At 48.9% G+C, this 17,002-nt stretch overlaps 1 protein-coding gene across 1 annotated transcript; it reads right to left on the reverse strand.

Moving 5' to 3' along the window:
• Window positions 1–1,820: 1,820 nt before the first annotated feature.
• On the reverse strand, window positions 1,821–16,490 carry LOC129013810 (golgin subfamily A member 8S-like). Its single transcript, XM_054450520.2, has 18 exons — window positions 15,337–16,490; window positions 13,530–13,649; window positions 12,315–12,395; window positions 11,431–11,469; window positions 11,118–11,165; window positions 10,946–11,030; window positions 10,744–10,850; window positions 9,663–9,749; window positions 9,448–9,555; window positions 9,155–9,242; window positions 8,507–8,763; window positions 6,858–6,933; window positions 6,336–6,427; window positions 6,021–6,083; window positions 5,670–5,770; window positions 5,487–5,587; window positions 5,242–5,397; window positions 1,821–5,156 (listed from the first exon to the last, which is right to left on the reverse strand). Exons 1-18 carry the CDS (start codon window positions 15,382–15,384, stop codon window positions 4,981–4,983), a joined length of 1,833 nt encoding a protein of 610 aa, XP_054306495.1. The 5' UTR covers window positions 15,385–16,490; the 3' UTR covers window positions 1,821–4,980.
• Window positions 16,491–17,002: the final 512 nt, after the last annotated feature.

Raw genomic sequence — 17,002 nt, forward strand, 5'->3', positions numbered from 1 at the left:
CTCTGACATTGCCCCTCCAAAGTGTGCCACCTCCAGTGAGCCTCCCCGTTACGCTCAGCCTATGGAGAGCCAGCCCCCCAACATCCCTCCCGCCCCCCCACCAAGCATGGGAGTGCTGTACAGGCAGTTGTGTGGCCTGACAGTCTCTACCAGTCCTGCTGTCCATTGGCTGAGAATCAAACCCATTTCTGGATGACAGGGAAGTGTGTCCCCTGCTGGCTGTGTTCTCTGTGGAGCTCAGGGGAAGGGAAAGGCCAAGCCATTTCTAGGGTGCTGTTGGGAGTGGTGAAAAGGTGCTGTTGGGAGTGGTGCTAGGGTGCTGTTGGGAGGGTGCTGTTGGGAGTGGTGTTGGGTGCTGTTGGGAGTGGTGAAGACGCCATACCCTTTCCAAGGGACACTTTTCCTGGAAAGCCCCTGGAGCTTAGCTGGCTCTTATCCTGTGAAGCCGGCTCTGGCCACCAGGGGGCAGGGCCATGAATTCAGCCTGGAGGGAGCCTGCAGGGCCGCCGGCACTCTGGAGGGACAGACAGAACAGGCCACCAGGTGCAGACTGGAGAGGGAGGCAAGGGGACAGAAGAATGGAAGACGCCTGGGTGGGTGGAAGTCAGTGCCCTTAGGTGCTGGTACCTGTCTTCCCGGCCACCGCTGCATCAGGCTTCTAGGCCTGTTGGCTGTCAGGGCTGGACTGCGCCCCATAGGCGCCATGGCAGTCCCCGTGGAATCCCCCAGGCGCCACCAGGCAGCATACAGGTAACACGCTTGGAAGGTCCCCAACAGCCTAGCTGGACATGCTCAAGACACTCTGGGACTCCTTGTTTGGTGGCACAAACTCCAGGACCCAGTGAGGGAAACGAGAACACACCAGGCCGAGCAGTATGGCTAAATCCGTTTATTCCAAAATAAACAGGAGTTGCATCACCAGGGAGCCACGACCCCATCCCCGCCTCCTTCCTCTGTCCTATGCTAGCAATAAATAAGTTTCCCAGCCACAAATAATTATTAGAACCTCCTCCCCATGTGCCAGCTCCAACCTCCGCTAGGTATGATACAGGGGTGGCCCTACACTCTGGAATATACTAAACCTTACACAGACACAATATGTACACTGGGGAAGGGGGGCCACCCCAGCAGCCAGTGCCCTCACCTGGTCCACAGTTAGCCCCACTGTCCTGCCTCTCTGAATAAGAAGGGAGCCCCCCTGAGGGAAAAGTTGCTATGGTGAGAGTAAGGGGGCCATCAGGCCTCCTCCAAACAAACCAACTCCACCAGCCTCTGGCTCTTAAATAACAATCATCATCATCCAGAAATTTAGGGACTCAGCCCTGGTCAAGGTGGCAAAGGGTCTGTTTGTCTTTCCCCATTAGACAGAGGTCTTGTCCTGCTACCCTAATTGTAAAGGGGTGCCTGGGAAGGGGTGGTAGGGACATGGTGGCGGTGGAGACTCCAGCCCCACTTCTCCAGGCTTTGCTGACAGGGGCCTGCTTATAATTTTTATTTTTATTCCATGACTTTTAAAAAAAAATCCCATAACTTCTATTTCATAACTTTTTTTTGTAACTTTTCATAAAACTTTTTTCTACTTTTTTCCCACAACTTTTGTATTTTTTGTCCCATAACTTTTTCACCCCATAACTTTTTTTAATCCCATCACTTTTTTATTTTGTGTTCTTTTAATAAACACTTGCATAGTTATGTTACAATTTTGTAAAAATGAAACATATTATCTCATGCGAAGCATGCCCAGCATTTGCACGTATCAATACCTTTAATACTATAGTTTTCAAGAAACGCAAAATAAAATTTTAAGGCAAAAACAACACTTTGAAACAATTTAATGATTTATTACATTACAGTAGCATCACACCAGCAGTCAATGCCTCTCTAGGGAAAAATCTTTCAGTATTTCCATTACACATTCTGTTCACAAGAATTCATAAATTGGTAAAATTCATTCTAAGAAAACTTGGCAAATAAAGTTTTGGACTGGAATTGCCATTGCTTTCTCTGCTTTTCCTTCCCACCGTTTCTTTCTTTTATACTACAGTACTCATATTTTAAAATGTTTTAACTTATTTCAGAACATTAAGATAGCAATTACATTTTTTAATAGTTATATTATTTTAAAATGACTCTTCAAGATAAAGTTTTACAGAAAATATATTATGGATAGGGCTGATTTACATTTTCAAATTTTCTAAAAATCAGCTTTGGTTTTAGAGCTGATTTTTTTTCATTTCTGGAAAATCGATCAGGTTTAATCAAATACTTTTAAAATAATTATGATATACTGCAATCTTCAGGTGTTCTGGTTCTTCCTACAGAAATTCAAATGTATTCAGTGGAACTCACATTTTAAAATTCTATGTTTCTGATGAACTCTAACATTCCAATGTTGCCTTCTAAGCAAACTGAAAGCTACCTTATACTGAATGAGGAAGAGCACAAATACTTGGCTGAATGGGGTATCGCAAAAGACGGCATGCACTTTGAAGAAAGACTTAAGTTATTGTCATACAGTTTCCATTCTTTTTAGCTTTTTCTTAAATATATGACAAATACCTACACAAAGAGTGGTATTTCAGTCAATATAGTAAATTTATTTTCCAGACTGACCTTCAGCTTAAATATGCCAGTGTGTGATTTAATCCATAGGCACCTGATGAACACATTATTGTCAGATTGGTTACAGATGCTAAACGCTATCTGAAGGTCACTCCTAGTCACTGATATTTATCAGGGTAAAGTGAAGTGATTTCAACGATAAAAGTATCTTTGAAATAATTTATCAATGTATCAGATAAACCCAGTTTCAGAATGATAAAAGAAAAAATGTTAGACCAAATAATGTGGCTAATTAACAGTGGTCCGATTTCTAGCACGAGGGTTTAAAATGCTCTTAAAGTAACTGTCTTTAAACTGAAATCAAAGAATGCAAAAGCGGCAAGTTCAGAAAATAAAAGGCAAGAACAGGACTTTAAGTGCATTTTAAACCCACGGGCTAGAAATCGTACCACTGTTAATTAGCCGCATTATTTGGTCTAACATTTTTTCTTTATCATTCTGAAACTGGGTTTATCTAATACATTGATACATTCATAAAATTTGGAAGAGTCAGTTGAAGTCACAAGGACCGAATATTTGCCCTCTTTCAGTGAATGCCGGCAAATCTGTTATTCCATCGGTAAAATCGTATTGCTGCTCTCCTGTTAATGTCATAGAAGTATCATGAGGATGCCAAATACTAAATATGGAGATGGTCTAGTAACTAGAAATCCCCACACCAGGGAGCACACATACATATCTCCCTACATCCTAATAATGTGATGTGTTCTGGAACACAGACATTAAAACTTTATGAAGTTTTCCCAAGCATCAAGTTATGATTTAGGCAATATATGACTGAAATGCATTCATTCATCACGCATAGGCACAATCACATAAATATTGCACAAAATATGTCCCTCACTGAAACAGAGAGGTACAAAAATATATTTCACTCTTTGTAAAGAAGTGTGTGAGGAAATATAACTGTGTGATTGTATAGACACGTTTCCTGATAATACATTGACATTCACAAACAGTAGATTGCACTGCAGTTTGGAAACATTTTAAGTTGCATAAACTTCTCCTTGATTTTCAAAGATAGTATAATACTGTCTACTAAAACTCCTTTTTGTTTCAACTAAGTACTCTCACATATATTAGTTTATAACAATGTTTCTTATTGTTTTTTAAAGTGTTTTCCATTCAAGGAAAAGAAGTAAATTCCTATGTCAGAGTAACCAAGGTGGTTGAAGAATAGGTATCAGCCAGAGACGTCTAGATGGTAAAATCAATCTTCAAGCCTCAAAGAAGCTCCGTACAAAGAGGAATGCCAGGCGTCACACAGCTTTCCTTCACTCTAATTCATTCTTGACTAGAGCCTGTATGCCTGTTCCAGGGACATTTGAACTCGTAAAGGATTTCTTATTATCTTCACTAAATACATTAAGAAGAACGCCCACCAGCGCCCTTTTCTGAACTGAGGCATGTAGTCATATGATTAAAACAGGTAACATGAACTCTGACTTTAAAATGTATTGTAGATACAAATGCTCTAAGCTAGGAAAGGTTTTCCACATCCACAGTCAACGATGGGAACCTTTCATTCCTCAGAAATAATCCCTTTTAAGGTCATCAAAAAAGAGTACAACTGCTGCAGCTCATGATGCAATACCTTCATGAGCCCAGAGCACATACAAATCCTAAGGGAACCACCATAATACAGCGCTAATTCTTGGCACTGGAACAGATGCAACACACTCTATCCTGCACATACCTGCCAGAGGAGGCCACTTTCCTCTTCTGTGAGATTTAAAAAGCTTCCCCAAAAGGTTATTACTCCCATCACCAATACACAGAAAATGGAGGAAAGGCTGTTTCCAGTTCTTGGACTTTAAACAACTCTAAATGTCAGTACTCATAGTGGCATATTACAAAGTAATAAACAGTGCACACTTGGGGGCAAACCACATATTGAGCTAATGAAGAGCTCACTGTGATTAAGATTACATCAAACAACAGCAGAACATAGGCAAATTTTGTCTGAATTCTGTAATGAATATACACGCTTCAATAACATTAAAAAAGCATGGCAGCCTATTCCAAACCAACGAGAACAGTTTTCTGCAAAGAGTGGGTCTTTGTGTGTTTGAACTCCCACCACATAAGGGCAAACTCGATATGCATGCTAATGACCTACAATTATGAAATTAAAAAAGAAAAATGCTAAAGGATGCCAGAGTGAACATCAGTGAGAGCCACAGAGACCCACTCTCTTTTAACTTTTTACACATAAACTTAAACTATAAATTAGAAACACAAATAATCATGAGTGACTCTAACATTCAAATGAAGTGAAAGAATTGTGCAGGAGATTAACCCCATAACTTGGTTTCTTATTTAAAAATTTCTTGAGCAGCTCTTTGATGACGGTGATGTTTATCTCCTTCTTCTCAGCAGCCAAGCCCAGCAAAAGAATGGCACACAGCAGTTCCTGCCCAAGCCTGGGTGCTCCTGGTGGTCCTGCACGATTGGCTGTGTGGTAGGGTTGTCATAGGGAGGACCCTCCCTGGCCTCTCCTTGAGCAGAGGAGGTGAGGCTCACCTCACAAAGATCTTTGGAGAGAGAGAGGCGGGGATCTGAGTACAGTGGGAGCCCCCCTCTTCCTGCCTGCCCACCCCGCCTGAAGGCTCTACTCACCACCATGCTTGTCTGCAGCCCCAAGTTCCTGGGGGGCTGGGGCTTCTGGACCGGGCTCATCAGCAGGGTTCTGGGCAGCGGCCAGGAATTTTCTGTGCCCATTGTTGTAGTTGCTATAAGCCGCAATACCATCTGCTGCAGCTCCAGCAGCTTCACCTGGAGGGAGGGGTGCTCAGCTGTCATGCCGCTGCCTGCACCCACCCTCACACCCACCCCCACCCCCACAGAGATGTTGCACACCCTACCTTCATCTCCTCGCTGTCCTGGGCCAGCCTGATGATGTCCTCCTCCCAGTGCCGCATCTTTGGCACTGCCCCCTGGCTCTGTTAAAACGTGATGGATTTTCCTGCAAGAAGACAGGGCTCAGATGCTGGGGTCCCTCTGACGGCCCTGCAGCTCCCCCTGCGGTGCCCTGGCCTCCCACTCACTGATGGCATCTCTCTCGCCAGTAGTGGATGAAGCGAAGTTCTTGTTTGTTCACCAGCTCACTCAGGTCTGCCTTCTCCTCCAGGTGGTCCATAAAGCCGCTCTGGAGCCAAAATATTGCGGTCACATCTCGGCAGCGACCTGCCCTCAGGTGGCATTTTCAAGTCATGGAGAAGGCGGAGGTGAGTCCTGGCATGGGCCAGCTTCTCCATGACTTCCTGCAGGGCCCAGTGGGTCTCCCCACTCACAGACTCGCCCCCAGTCCCTAGGGCTGGGACCACTGCCTCTGGCTCCTTCAGGGCCGGGGCCACCGGGTGAGCCAGGCACTGGCAGCACACCCTCTGCTTTTTCACCTGCTCTTGTAACCATGCCTGCTCCTCCTGGACACTGGCTCCAGCGGACTTGCAAAACGCCACCTGAGGGCGAGACGTGAGCATTCTTGTAGGGGCATACACACAGCAAACGGGGCAGAGAGGTGGAGCGCAGCCCCTTCCCTTGGGGCCTCAGAGAGTACACGTTTGTCACAGGTTAAATGGTGTCTGACCACTGGCTCCCAGAAGGAGTAGGGTCCAGAGAAATCAGAAGGCAGGGAAACTAAGAGCATAAAGGGGTCTTGGAGGGACCACAGAGGAAGGTGGCAAAATGGGTGCAGAGGGAGTCAGGCTCACCATGGCCTCCCTGCCCTCCAGGTCCTCTGAGATGCTCGGCATGGGCCGAGGTGCCTCCTCCTCCTCACTGTCCAGATGTCCTCCTCCATCTCCTGTGGGGGGTGGCCAGAGGGGTCTTCAGACAACCCAACAAGGGAGGTACTGTGGGCCCACCTCTGCCTCCACCCTCACTGTGTAACCCTGAGCCAGCCCCTCCCCGGAGAGGAATGAGCTGCTCTTCTTTATTTGTACTTTTAAGAATCAAAATCTTGCTATTCCGCCCAGGCACACTCCCACTACTGGTCGATGTGGGAGTTCTGACCTGCTCTCTTTCTGACCTGGGCCAGTTCAGCCATCCTTAGGCAACTTGGTGGCCCCCCGCTCACAGGAGGTCACCACACTGATGCCGAACTTAGTGCAGGCACCCAGTTGGCATAATGACCAGCTGTTCTAAAGGTCTCTTCCAACTCCTCAATCCTATGCTGCTAACAGTCCCCCCTTCCTCCTGGGGCTCTCTCTCTTCCTCTGAGCGGTCTCCCGTACCTTCCCCTGGGAGAGCCATGAGGCTCAGCTGGGTTGTTAGCTGCTGGTTCTGCTGGCTGGTAGCTTCCAGGCGCTCCTAAGGGGCCAGGAAAGAGTGAGAAGGGACGGAGTTTGCCAGGTCGTCCCCCTCACGGCCCTGTCCTCCACAGCTCCCTCCCCTGGGTCTCCTGCAACTTTTGGCAGGCCATCTCGGCCACCGCTTTGCCCCAAGCTTCCTGCTGCTGCAGCTGGTTCATGAGCTGGGTCTGCTGCAATCACTGCCTGTGCAGCATCTCCTTCTCAGAGGTCAACTGCTGATAGGCGGCCACCTGCTGCTGATAGGTGGCCATGTACTGCTGCACGTGACCCAGGTAATGGTCTGGCTGCTGATGCAGACTCTGAGCCTCTTGGCTCTTCAGCTCCACCTGCAGGAAGATCCTGGGCGTGAGAGCACGTGGTGGCTGGTTTCCAGATTCTGGGCCCATTAGTGGGGTAGCGAGGGCACTGTGGGGCTCTGTCACCTGTCCAGGCCCCTGGCCCCTTGCTCCAGGCCTAAGTGACTGCCTCCCTTTCCTAGAACCCCATGCCTCCTTCTCCAGCCTCAAATCTCATACCCTCTTCTCATTTAATCCTCAGCACCTCTGTAAGGAAAATGCTAACTTCCCTTTGAAGTTAAAGAAACAGACTTTGAGATGAAAAGTACTTGAATGGTGACCAGTGGAACCGAGGCTGGAATCCAGTTTTAATCTAATGAGTCTTTTTGTTTTGTTTTGGGACAAGAATGTCAGTCTGTGGCCAAGGCTGGAGAGCAGTGGTGCAATCTCAGCTCACTGCAACCTCCACCTCCTGGGCTCAAGCGATTCTCGTGCCTCAGCCTCCTGAGTAGGTGGAATTACAGGTATGCGCCACAATGCCCTGCTAATATTTATTTTATTTTTTTGTAATTTTAGTAGACATGAGGTTTTACCACGTTGGCCAGGCTGATCTCAAACTCCCGACCTCAAGTGATTCTCCTGCCTCAGTCTCCCAAAGTGCTAGGATTATAGGCATGAGCCACTGCACCTGGCATAAGGAGCCTGTTATACCACCGTCTCTTCCCCTGTGATTGGGGGCTCCATGCCTCTAGCTGGGATGATGATGTCCAGACCTGAGAGGAGCCCAGGGCTACCCACCTCTAAAAGTCAGAGGGCAGGAAGCAAGAAACAGTCACAGTACTGCTCTGGAGGGTGCTGGGGTCACCTGCCCCCAGGCTGGAGCTGCCTCTGGCCTGGCACCTCCCCTCCCCAGAGGCTGCTGCCCGCCTCCCAGCCCTTCTTGGATGGGGTGGAGGTTTCTGTCTCCTTCACCTCACCAAGCTTCTCCTATAGCTCCTTTACTTGCTGCTCCAACTGCAGTGCGCTTTTGTGCTCGTTGTTCTGGACATAGAGAAGCAATCAGCAGCCACCCACTGCAGCTGGAGACCCCAGAACTTGGTGTCTGCCTCCCATGGCACCAGGAAGGGTGGAGGCAGGTTAGAAAAATCATCCCCTCTCTCCCACAGCCACCTGGCTCACAGGTGCCCTTAGAAGTAACATTTCACGTGAGGGCTACACTGCCCCATTTTAGAGGTGGGGAAACAAAGGCCCGGAGGGCTAGGGAGGAGGGCAGGCTCCCCCGGTGGGACAACGCACCAGCTCCTCAAAGACGCTCTGTGGCTTGACCAGCTGCTGAAGCCTCTCCTGCTGCTCCTCAAGCCTCTCCTCCTGCTTCCGAAGCCTCTCTTCCTGCTCCCGAATCCTCTCTTCTTGTCCCCGGTTCAGGAGGCTTATGCGCTGATTGTTTTTGACCTGGGCCTGGAGCTCTCCTGCCACTCTCTCTAGTTCCTTCCTCAGGTGCTGCAGCTCCACCTCGGAGGGCACTGCTGGGGGCTCTGGGGGCAGGGGTTCAGCTGAGAAAGGAAGCAGATAAGGGCCTCTAGATTCCCAAACAAAACAAAACAAAACAAAACAAAAACCCTCCTCTTGGTGCATAGCTCCTCTCAGGCTCCCCAAACTTGGCCTCGCTGCTTATGATTCCTCGCACCGGGATGGTAGCCAGTCTTCAAAGCCACTTTCAGAAAAAGAGCACTGTGGGTGGCTGACAGTGGGCCCTCCTTGCTGATGGGGACACTGAGACACTGAGACTCATTGAGATGACAAGACTTGCCGTCTCCTGGCACAGACCTCTTTCCCTCTGCCTACCTCTCCCTTGCATCCACCCACCTCACTGGGGCATTCTAAGCCACCCTCACAGCCCTCTGATGCCAGTCCTGCTCCCAGGTCACGCCAGCCCCATCTTACCCATCTGGTTTTTCAGTTTGGACAAGCTCCTCTCCAGCTTCTCTACCCGATGCGTATCATCCTTCTTTTCCTTCTTTAATGTGCAAACCTGCCCAAAGCACAAGGGGAAAGGGCCCTGGAGAGAGGGGCTGGTGGCTGGACAGGCTGCCATCTCCCTCTCTGCCCCCACCTCCACAAAGCCCAAACCCATGACCACCTCTGGCTGCACTATTCCCATTTTACAGATGCCCAGAAAGATCCAGTGACCTATCTAAATTGTTGGGGGGGCGGGAGGCTGAAGGGTCAGATCTCACCTCCTGGGACATTTTCCTCATCCTCTGCTGCCACTGGGCCCTCTCTCCTTTTATTTGTTGCGCATATTGATCTCTCTCCAACTGGACTTCTTTAAGCAACTCCTTCAACTGCAAGAATGGGCACAGAAGTTAGGAAAGGCTGTCACTGGTCCTCACCTGCTCCTGGCCACCTGGAGTCATCTTCCTTCCACATCCCTCCCTCTGCAAAACCTCACCTGTGTCACGTGTCGTTTCAGCAGTATCTGCTCCCTTATGGACTGCTCTAACTGCATCTTCATAAGTGCTTTACTGCGGCTCGAGAACTGGATGGTGAAGAGTGAGAAGTTTCGATCTGGGGAGCCTGGGCCATTCCACACAGTGCCCCTTAAAAGGGCTAGGGCTAGACCCAATATACAACTTGGCCAGTAAAGATCAAGGCATTTCCAAGCCCGTGGTCTGGTTTTGAAAAAAACTCAGTGAAGTTGGAAGGGACGAGGAGAGAGATTAGATAATATTGCTATTGTTATGACTATCACTGTTGGAACCTTTATGGAGTGCTTCAGCAGGTACCTCGCTAGCAATCCCATTGAATCCTCGCAACCACCATAGGAGACAGTTACTATGATTACCTCTCTTGGGTAGATGAAAAAACATGGAGTATTTTGAGGTTAAGTGCTTGCCTAAGATCACTTAGGCAGAGCTAGGATTTGAACACCCAGGTCTATCAGATTCTCTAAGCCCATTTTTCTTGCTGGGGGTGGGGGCAGAGTCAGGAAGGGGAAAACTAATCTTTTATTCACTTTTTGGAAGGATGATACATTCACATAGTCCAAAACTCAGAAGGTATAAAAGGGAAGTATCTCCTAGCCACCCCATTGCTCTCTTCTGAGTTGTTTATGAACACTTGCAGACATGTTTTACGTATATTATCATAGTGTGTACACACACACACACACGTTTCCTCTCTCTACAGAAATGGTAACATACTAGAGATACCCTTCTGTACCTTCACAGTATAAGTACCCAATACCCCACACCCCACCTAGGACTTGGCCAAGACCACGGCCAGGTAAGGGCAGGGCAGTCACTTGGCCTCCAAGCTCTGTATCCAGTGCTCGCTCCCCACCGCGCCCCCCAACTCACCCACAGCAGCTGACTCAGCCTCAGGCTGCCTCTAACAACCATACACAAAAGCAGTGAGAAATGGCCATACTGCCTTCTGGGCAGGACACTCCATCCTGCAGAAGGGACCTTTAGGGTCACTCCTCCATCTGCGAAGCCGGGCTCCCAGGGGACAGCGCAGGTGGTTGGACTCACCCCATCCGGCTTCTTCTGCGTGGCAGTGACAGCACAAAGAGCCCGCTCTAACTCTCCTGTACGCTGTGATGAATGTTGCAGGCGGCTGGCCAGATCCCTGGACTCTTCTGTAATGACAGAGTTGAGATGGGGCTCAAAGGACTCCCCCTACAGACCTGTCAAAGTGCCAGGTTGAAGGATGACAGGGTGCCCGGATTCCCACCTTCAAAGTATCTGAGAGAACGTTTTGTGCGACACAGGTCCGTATTTAGTTTCTTGTTCTCTATGTTCAATGTCTGGATTTGAACCTTTGGGAGAAAAGCCAAGCAAGTGCTGAAACAGAGGAAAGAAACACTCTCCGGAGGACAGGAGGAAACTTCACACCCTCCACTCACCTCTAGCCCCCTTTGGGCTTTCTCTTTCTCACTGTTTGCTTCCTTTTCCTATAAGACGAGGAAGACAGAGCTCTTACCAGGGGGAGGCAGAGATGGCACAGCAAGAGATATGCCCCCAGAATGCCACCAATGCCCCAGGACAGGCCCACCCATGGGACCAGGTTATCAGGGGCCCTGTGGGGATGGGGTGGAATCTGAGGAGTGAGCCTTCTTCCCCAGGCTGGGAGTAGGCGAGACGAGACTGGGGCCTCTACATCTGAGTGTCCCCCAAACCCAGCAGTCACGTCACGAGCACACAAAGAAATCACGTTACTTCTTCCAGCTGATGTTCCACTTGTTTCTTCTGTTGTTTCTGTGGGGAGAGTCAAATTAAGGTGATGGAGGGTGGCCCCCTCAACTCTATTCCCCAGACAGGAAGTGGTAGGCAGGGGCCAGGAATGGATTTTCAAGGCAAAGTTCTCAGACCCAATGGGAACAGGAACTGTTCCCAAGCTCCCAAGGACAGAGGATTTGGGTCTTTGTTGGTTTTCAGCCGCAGCCACAGAACTCAAAGTCCGAATCAGGAATCTCTTGAGAGGACAGCAACATAAACCTCTAGAGATGGAGTTTGAGAAAGGCTCCCCCTGCTGCCAGCTTGTGATTTAGAAAAGTGCGTTCATTCAGTAAACATTTACTGAGCACATACGGGCCAGGTACGGTTCTTCACAGCAGATATAGGATGAAAAGGACAGACAGGAGCCCTTGGCCCTGAGGTTTCCATTCTAGGGGGCCTTTAAATCTCAGACTCTCAGAACTAACAGAGACCTTTGATACTCACTACCTCCTCTGGAAACATGAGCCCAAAAAGGAGAGGTGGCTTGTCCAGAATCAAAGATCAAATTAGGGACTGAGTCGTGGCAGAAATACAGGGCCCCTGACAACCAGTCAGGCCAGCACTTCCCCAAGAGGCAACAATGCCAGGGCATGTGTAGTAAGGACTCGAGTAGGGACGTCTGGAGAGGAGAGAGTCGGCAAAGAGGGCAGCAAAAGAAGAGCCATGCTGCATGCCCTGGGGTCCCTCCAGGTGAGTCCTGGGCGCCCCAGCTCCCTATCTGCCCTTGGCGCCAGGGGCCCCCAGCCCCCTTCTTCAGGGCCCCAAGGGGAAACCGGAGCCTAGGATTGGCAGCGTGGAAACAGGGGACCCCACTGGACTCTTACCAAAGATTTGATGGTGTTATTCAGTCGACTGATTTTTACAGACCTCGAGTCCAGGACTGCTGCTTGTTCTTGGTGTGGGTTCTGAGGCGCATGCAGAGAGGAGGAGGTGGAGGAGGAGTTGGGGGAGAGGTAGAGAGAACAATCATTAGGGCTGGGGTGTGTGTGCGCTGTCTCAGCTGGCAGAGAGGCACCCAGTCCCCGCGGTGGGAGGAGGTTAGAGGGCTGGCCTGCGGGGTCACTGCACCTCTGCCCAGAGCCTGCTACCTCCAGATCCTTCAGGGTAGCAGATGATGTAGGGCCCTCCCCGTGGATACCTGTTGCTGACTACAAGAGATGAGAGTGCACATGGAGATGTTCTGTCCCCCAGTGTCTGAGCCCTCCAACTTCCTTTCTTTCCCATCAACTGGCAACATTTTCTTTTCTGCCTATCTTGGACCCTTTGTCCCATAACTCCTTTGTGCCAACTTCTCTCCTGGTTCTTATCTCCGCACCATCCCACCCTGGGGCCCTTTCAGTGACTCCTGATGGCAAGTGACTGTTCTCATTGTCCTGGCTTCCCCTTGAGACTGGGGATGAGGAAACTCAAACAGCAAAGACCATATCCTGGGTGTCCTGGGTGTTGACAGCAGGCCATGTACTAGGGATTAACATAAAATCAACAATAATAAATCTCATTTAAACTTCACAAATACAAGTCAAACAATACCACCTCTATTATACAGATGTGAAAAGAGAGGCCCAAAGAGCTCAAGCAACTTGCCCTAAATCATATCCCTAGCAGACGGAGAGGCAGGATTCAAACCCAGAATTCTTTTCTTTTTTGAAATGGAGTATCTCTCTGTCTTCCAGGCTGGAGTGCAGTGGCGTGATCTCGGCTCACTGCAAGCTCCGCCTCCTAGGTTCACGCCATTCTCCTCCCTCAGACTCCGCAGAAGCTGGGACTACAGGCGCCCGCCACCACGCCCGGCTTATTTTTTGGTATTTTTTAGTAGAGACGGGCTTTCACCGTGTTAGTCTGGATGGTCTCGATCTCCTGACCTTGGGATCCACCTGCCTGGGTCTCCCAAAGTGTTGGGATTACAGGTATGAGCCACCGTGCCCGGCCAAATCCAGAATCCTTAACTACTACCCAACAGTCCATCCACAGTCTTAACAATTGCCCTCTACTGCCCCTTGGGCCCCCTGTCCCCAGGAGCCTGTCCAGGTGAGACTCACAGCCTCAGATGACTGGCAACCACCAGAAGTGGCTGTTTCAGGGCTACTGCCATTTGCTTTCCTGTTCCTCTTCGCTGCTGCTGGAACACCAGGGCTGTTTCTCTGCCAATATTCTTTTAACTGTGGGAAAGAAGAGCAGTAATACTCATGAGAACTATCTGCCCCTACAGCCACATCCTCCTTTATAGTTTTTATAAAAGACTCTTATATACCATCTGATTTAATGACACCAACAACTCTATAAGGTGTCACAATCATTTAGGGACTGAGAGGGATTGATATCATGGCTAGAAAAAAGAAAAAGAAAAAGGCGATACTGGAACTTGGAAACTCAGTCTTCTGACTCTAAGCTCTGGGGTTTTGCCAAGAATCAGCAGCTGCCAGGGACTAAACCCAGAGGCAGAGGTAGAAAAGTATACATTAAGTAGGCAGGAGCTGTATGTCATGTGGTTTAGAGTCATACATCCTCACACGTCTGTTAGTGGGAAGAAGTGCACCAGTACCTCCCAAACTTTTATATCAATGTGTCCTCATGGCAGAAGGCAGCCTTTCAGTGAAATCTGGGAATTTATCAGAAAGAGGACAAACCAAGCCTCATTTCAGAGAGAAGTCTGGTATACTCTTAGACACCTCTGGGACTGCCATCCCTAAGTATATTCATGTTTGTTCTCTTGATCTCAAGAGAATCAAAGGAAACTGATGCTTCAGAAAGATGTCCCACATTTATCCTGTGGCACTCAAAGCACCCAAGGTTGAGATAATATGAGGAAGATTCAAACTGTCAAGTTCAGTTTCCCAAGATCTATTCCACAGAAGATGAGGAAATCTCACTTCAGAGACCACTGACTGAAGGGCAGTCTGGTCCCAGAACCATGGAGAATGAGAATATGAGGTGGAGAACTCGGAAAAAAATGTTAAAATCTCTCTGGAAAGTAGAAGCCTGGGAGAAAACCAAACCAAAGCCATTCTCCCATCGCCACCCAGAGATACTGTCAACATTTTGAGCTCACGGGGGAAGGTAGGCTTTTCCCACTGTCAATGTCTATGTTAAGGGAGTCAGGCAGCCTGAAACCTCTTGCTGCTGGGTCCCCTAGTCTCCATTCCCCTTCCAGCTGGAAATTTCTGCTGTGACCAGAAGAACCAGAAATGGGGTGACAACGCTTAGGAGACTGGGTCATAAGACCAAGGCCAGTCTTGCAGTAATGACAGTTAGTAGGCAGACTGTGACATCACTACATTCCACTCCTCCTAGTGTGGGGGAGGGACCACATCAGCGCAATGTCTGAGTCCGCCGCTCCACGATGCGGGAGGGAAACACAGGGTTGTGACCCAGGTCCTTAGAGATGCCAGCGCAAAGAGCCCAGGGAGGTCGACCTTGAGGCAGCAGGAGGGGAGGGCAGAGTCTGCAGCAGGGAGCCCCAGGAGTCACCAGCCCAAAGTCACCCAGGGACAAGCGGCGAGGGCGGGGCCCGGGGCTGGGGGGCCCAGGTCCTTGGAGACGTGAGCCCATAGAGCCCAGGGAGGTCCAACTTGGGGTGGCAAGAGGTGAGGGCCCAGTAATGGAGTGGGGAGCTCCAGGAGTCACCCACCCAAAGTCACCCTGGGGTGATTGGCGACGGCAGGAACTGAGCTGTTTGCTGAAGGGGCAGGGCTGACTGACAAGACTTTCGTAGGGGGAGCCCAGAAGTGCTGGGGTTGGGGGGCAAAGTCCAGTGTGCCTCAGGAGTAGTATGCACTCTGGCAGTGGTCTTGTCGTCGGAGGGGATCTGTGGCTGAGTTGGGGAGCCATGACCTGGTACGTCTTTACCTTTTTCTTGGCTGCAGCTAATTTGCTCTGTCGAGTTTCTTCTGCCATTGTGGGGTGGGGAGGGAGGCGGGGTTGGGGCCACGTCAGCAAAATCCCAGCGAGCACCGATCAACGCCTCCAGTCACCTAGCAGGCAGCTGCGTAACTGAGCCAGAGGAGGCGTAACCAGGGCCACAGCAGAATGCGGAATAGGGGTGTGGCCTTAATGCTCCAAGCCCATTGGTCAATGAGAAAGATGAAAGGGAAAGGGGGCGTGGCCAGGCAGCAGTGTATCCAGAGGGACCTGTGGCTCATCAGGAAAGCTGCCCATGCAACCGCTGTCCCCACCCACTCTGAGAGAGGGGAGGGGCTGGCTTTTGCTTTAAAACCTTTAAGACTTTAAAAAACATGTGTGTACACTTCATATATATGTGTGTGTCTCTCTGTGTGTATCTATGTGTTCCTCCAGAGCTGTCTTCATCAACCAGCTTCTATGCAAGGTCTATGATTTTGGCCTATACCTTTCATCTTCAAATACTGTACAAAAATTACCAGTATTACCTGAACTGAGATACAGATCCTATAAAAGTGGGAAATCCATCGCATGCTTGATGATTAATGAAGCAGACTATATTATCCAACATTCCAATAAGATAAAATAATCAAAATGATTCCTTTTTTGGAAAAATGTTTCTCTTATTCTCCTACATTATTGTTAAGCTTTTTTTTTTTTTAAACAGGAAAGATGGTTAATATCTGTAAAAACACAAAGCTTTTGGGCTGGGTGCGGTGGCTCACACCTGTAATCCCAGCACTTTGGGAGCCCGAGGTGGGTGGATCACCTGAGGTCAGGCAGTAGAAGTGTGAGCCATCACGCCCGGCCAGCTTCATTTCAGAACTCTTTTCCCAGCACTCCATATGTTATGAATAATTCCTTTCTTCTTCTTTGGATAGCATTTTAGTCATATCTCTATTATCCCACTTGTCACATGATAATCAGTGGCTCACCCATCCATCTCCCTTGATTGCTCATGGGCTCCTTGAGAAGAGTCTGATTTTCAGCACCTTGAACAGTGTGCGACACATACATGCTTCATATGCAGAGAAGGAAATGATTTCACTACAGCGTAATTATTCCCAGAATTCAATGTCTGTATTTCTAAATTGTTCTAGATACTCTGCCAACAACCTGAGAATGTTATGTTTTTTCCCCAAAACTTCCATCCATTACTGTGTGTCTATGGTCATAGTTAACTCGATTGTGACGTCACTTTTGGCCAAACCCATTAATAGGTTTTTTTTTTAGGTGATTTTTAATTTTAATTTTTGATTTTGATCGTTTCTTTTCTGTTTTTTAAAGCTAGCAGTGTTTGATAAACTTCAACATCTCTATATCCCTGTGTCTTTGCCCCTGCTGGTCTCTGCTTGGAATAGTGTCTCAAGGTTTTAGTCACTTGGAAAAAATTTCTACTCACCCTTAAAGAATCAGCATAAAAAGGCTGGGCATGGTGGCTCATGCCTATAATCCCAGCACTTTGGGAGGCGAAAGTGGACAGATCACCTGAGGTCAGTAGTTCGAAGACTAGCCTGCCCAACATGGTGAAACCCCATCTCTACTAAAAATACAAAAAATAGCTGGGCATGGTGGCAGAGGCCTGTCATCTCAGCTACTCGGGAGGCTGAGACAG

Source organism: Pongo pygmaeus, chromosome 16, assembly GCF_028885625.2.
Source record: "Pongo pygmaeus isolate AG05252 chromosome 16, NHGRI_mPonPyg2-v2.0_pri, whole genome shotgun sequence".
Lineage (NCBI taxonomy): Eukaryota > Metazoa > Chordata > Mammalia > Primates > Hominidae > Pongo > Pongo pygmaeus.

Coding starts and splice junctions, on each gene's coding strand:
- LOC129013810 (XM_054450520.2), bottom strand. CDS start 15,384: ATGGCAGAAGAAACTCGACAGAGCAAATTAGCTGCAGCCAAGAAAAAG. Junction 9,556..9,662: donor TGAAACGACACGTGACACAG/GTGAGGTTTTGC, acceptor CCATTCTTGCAG/TTGAAGGAGTTGCTTAAAGA. Junction 6,084..6,335: donor TGGAGGGCAGGGAGGCCATG/GTGAGCCTGACT, acceptor TCTCGCCCTCAG/GTGGCGTTTTGCAAGTCCGC.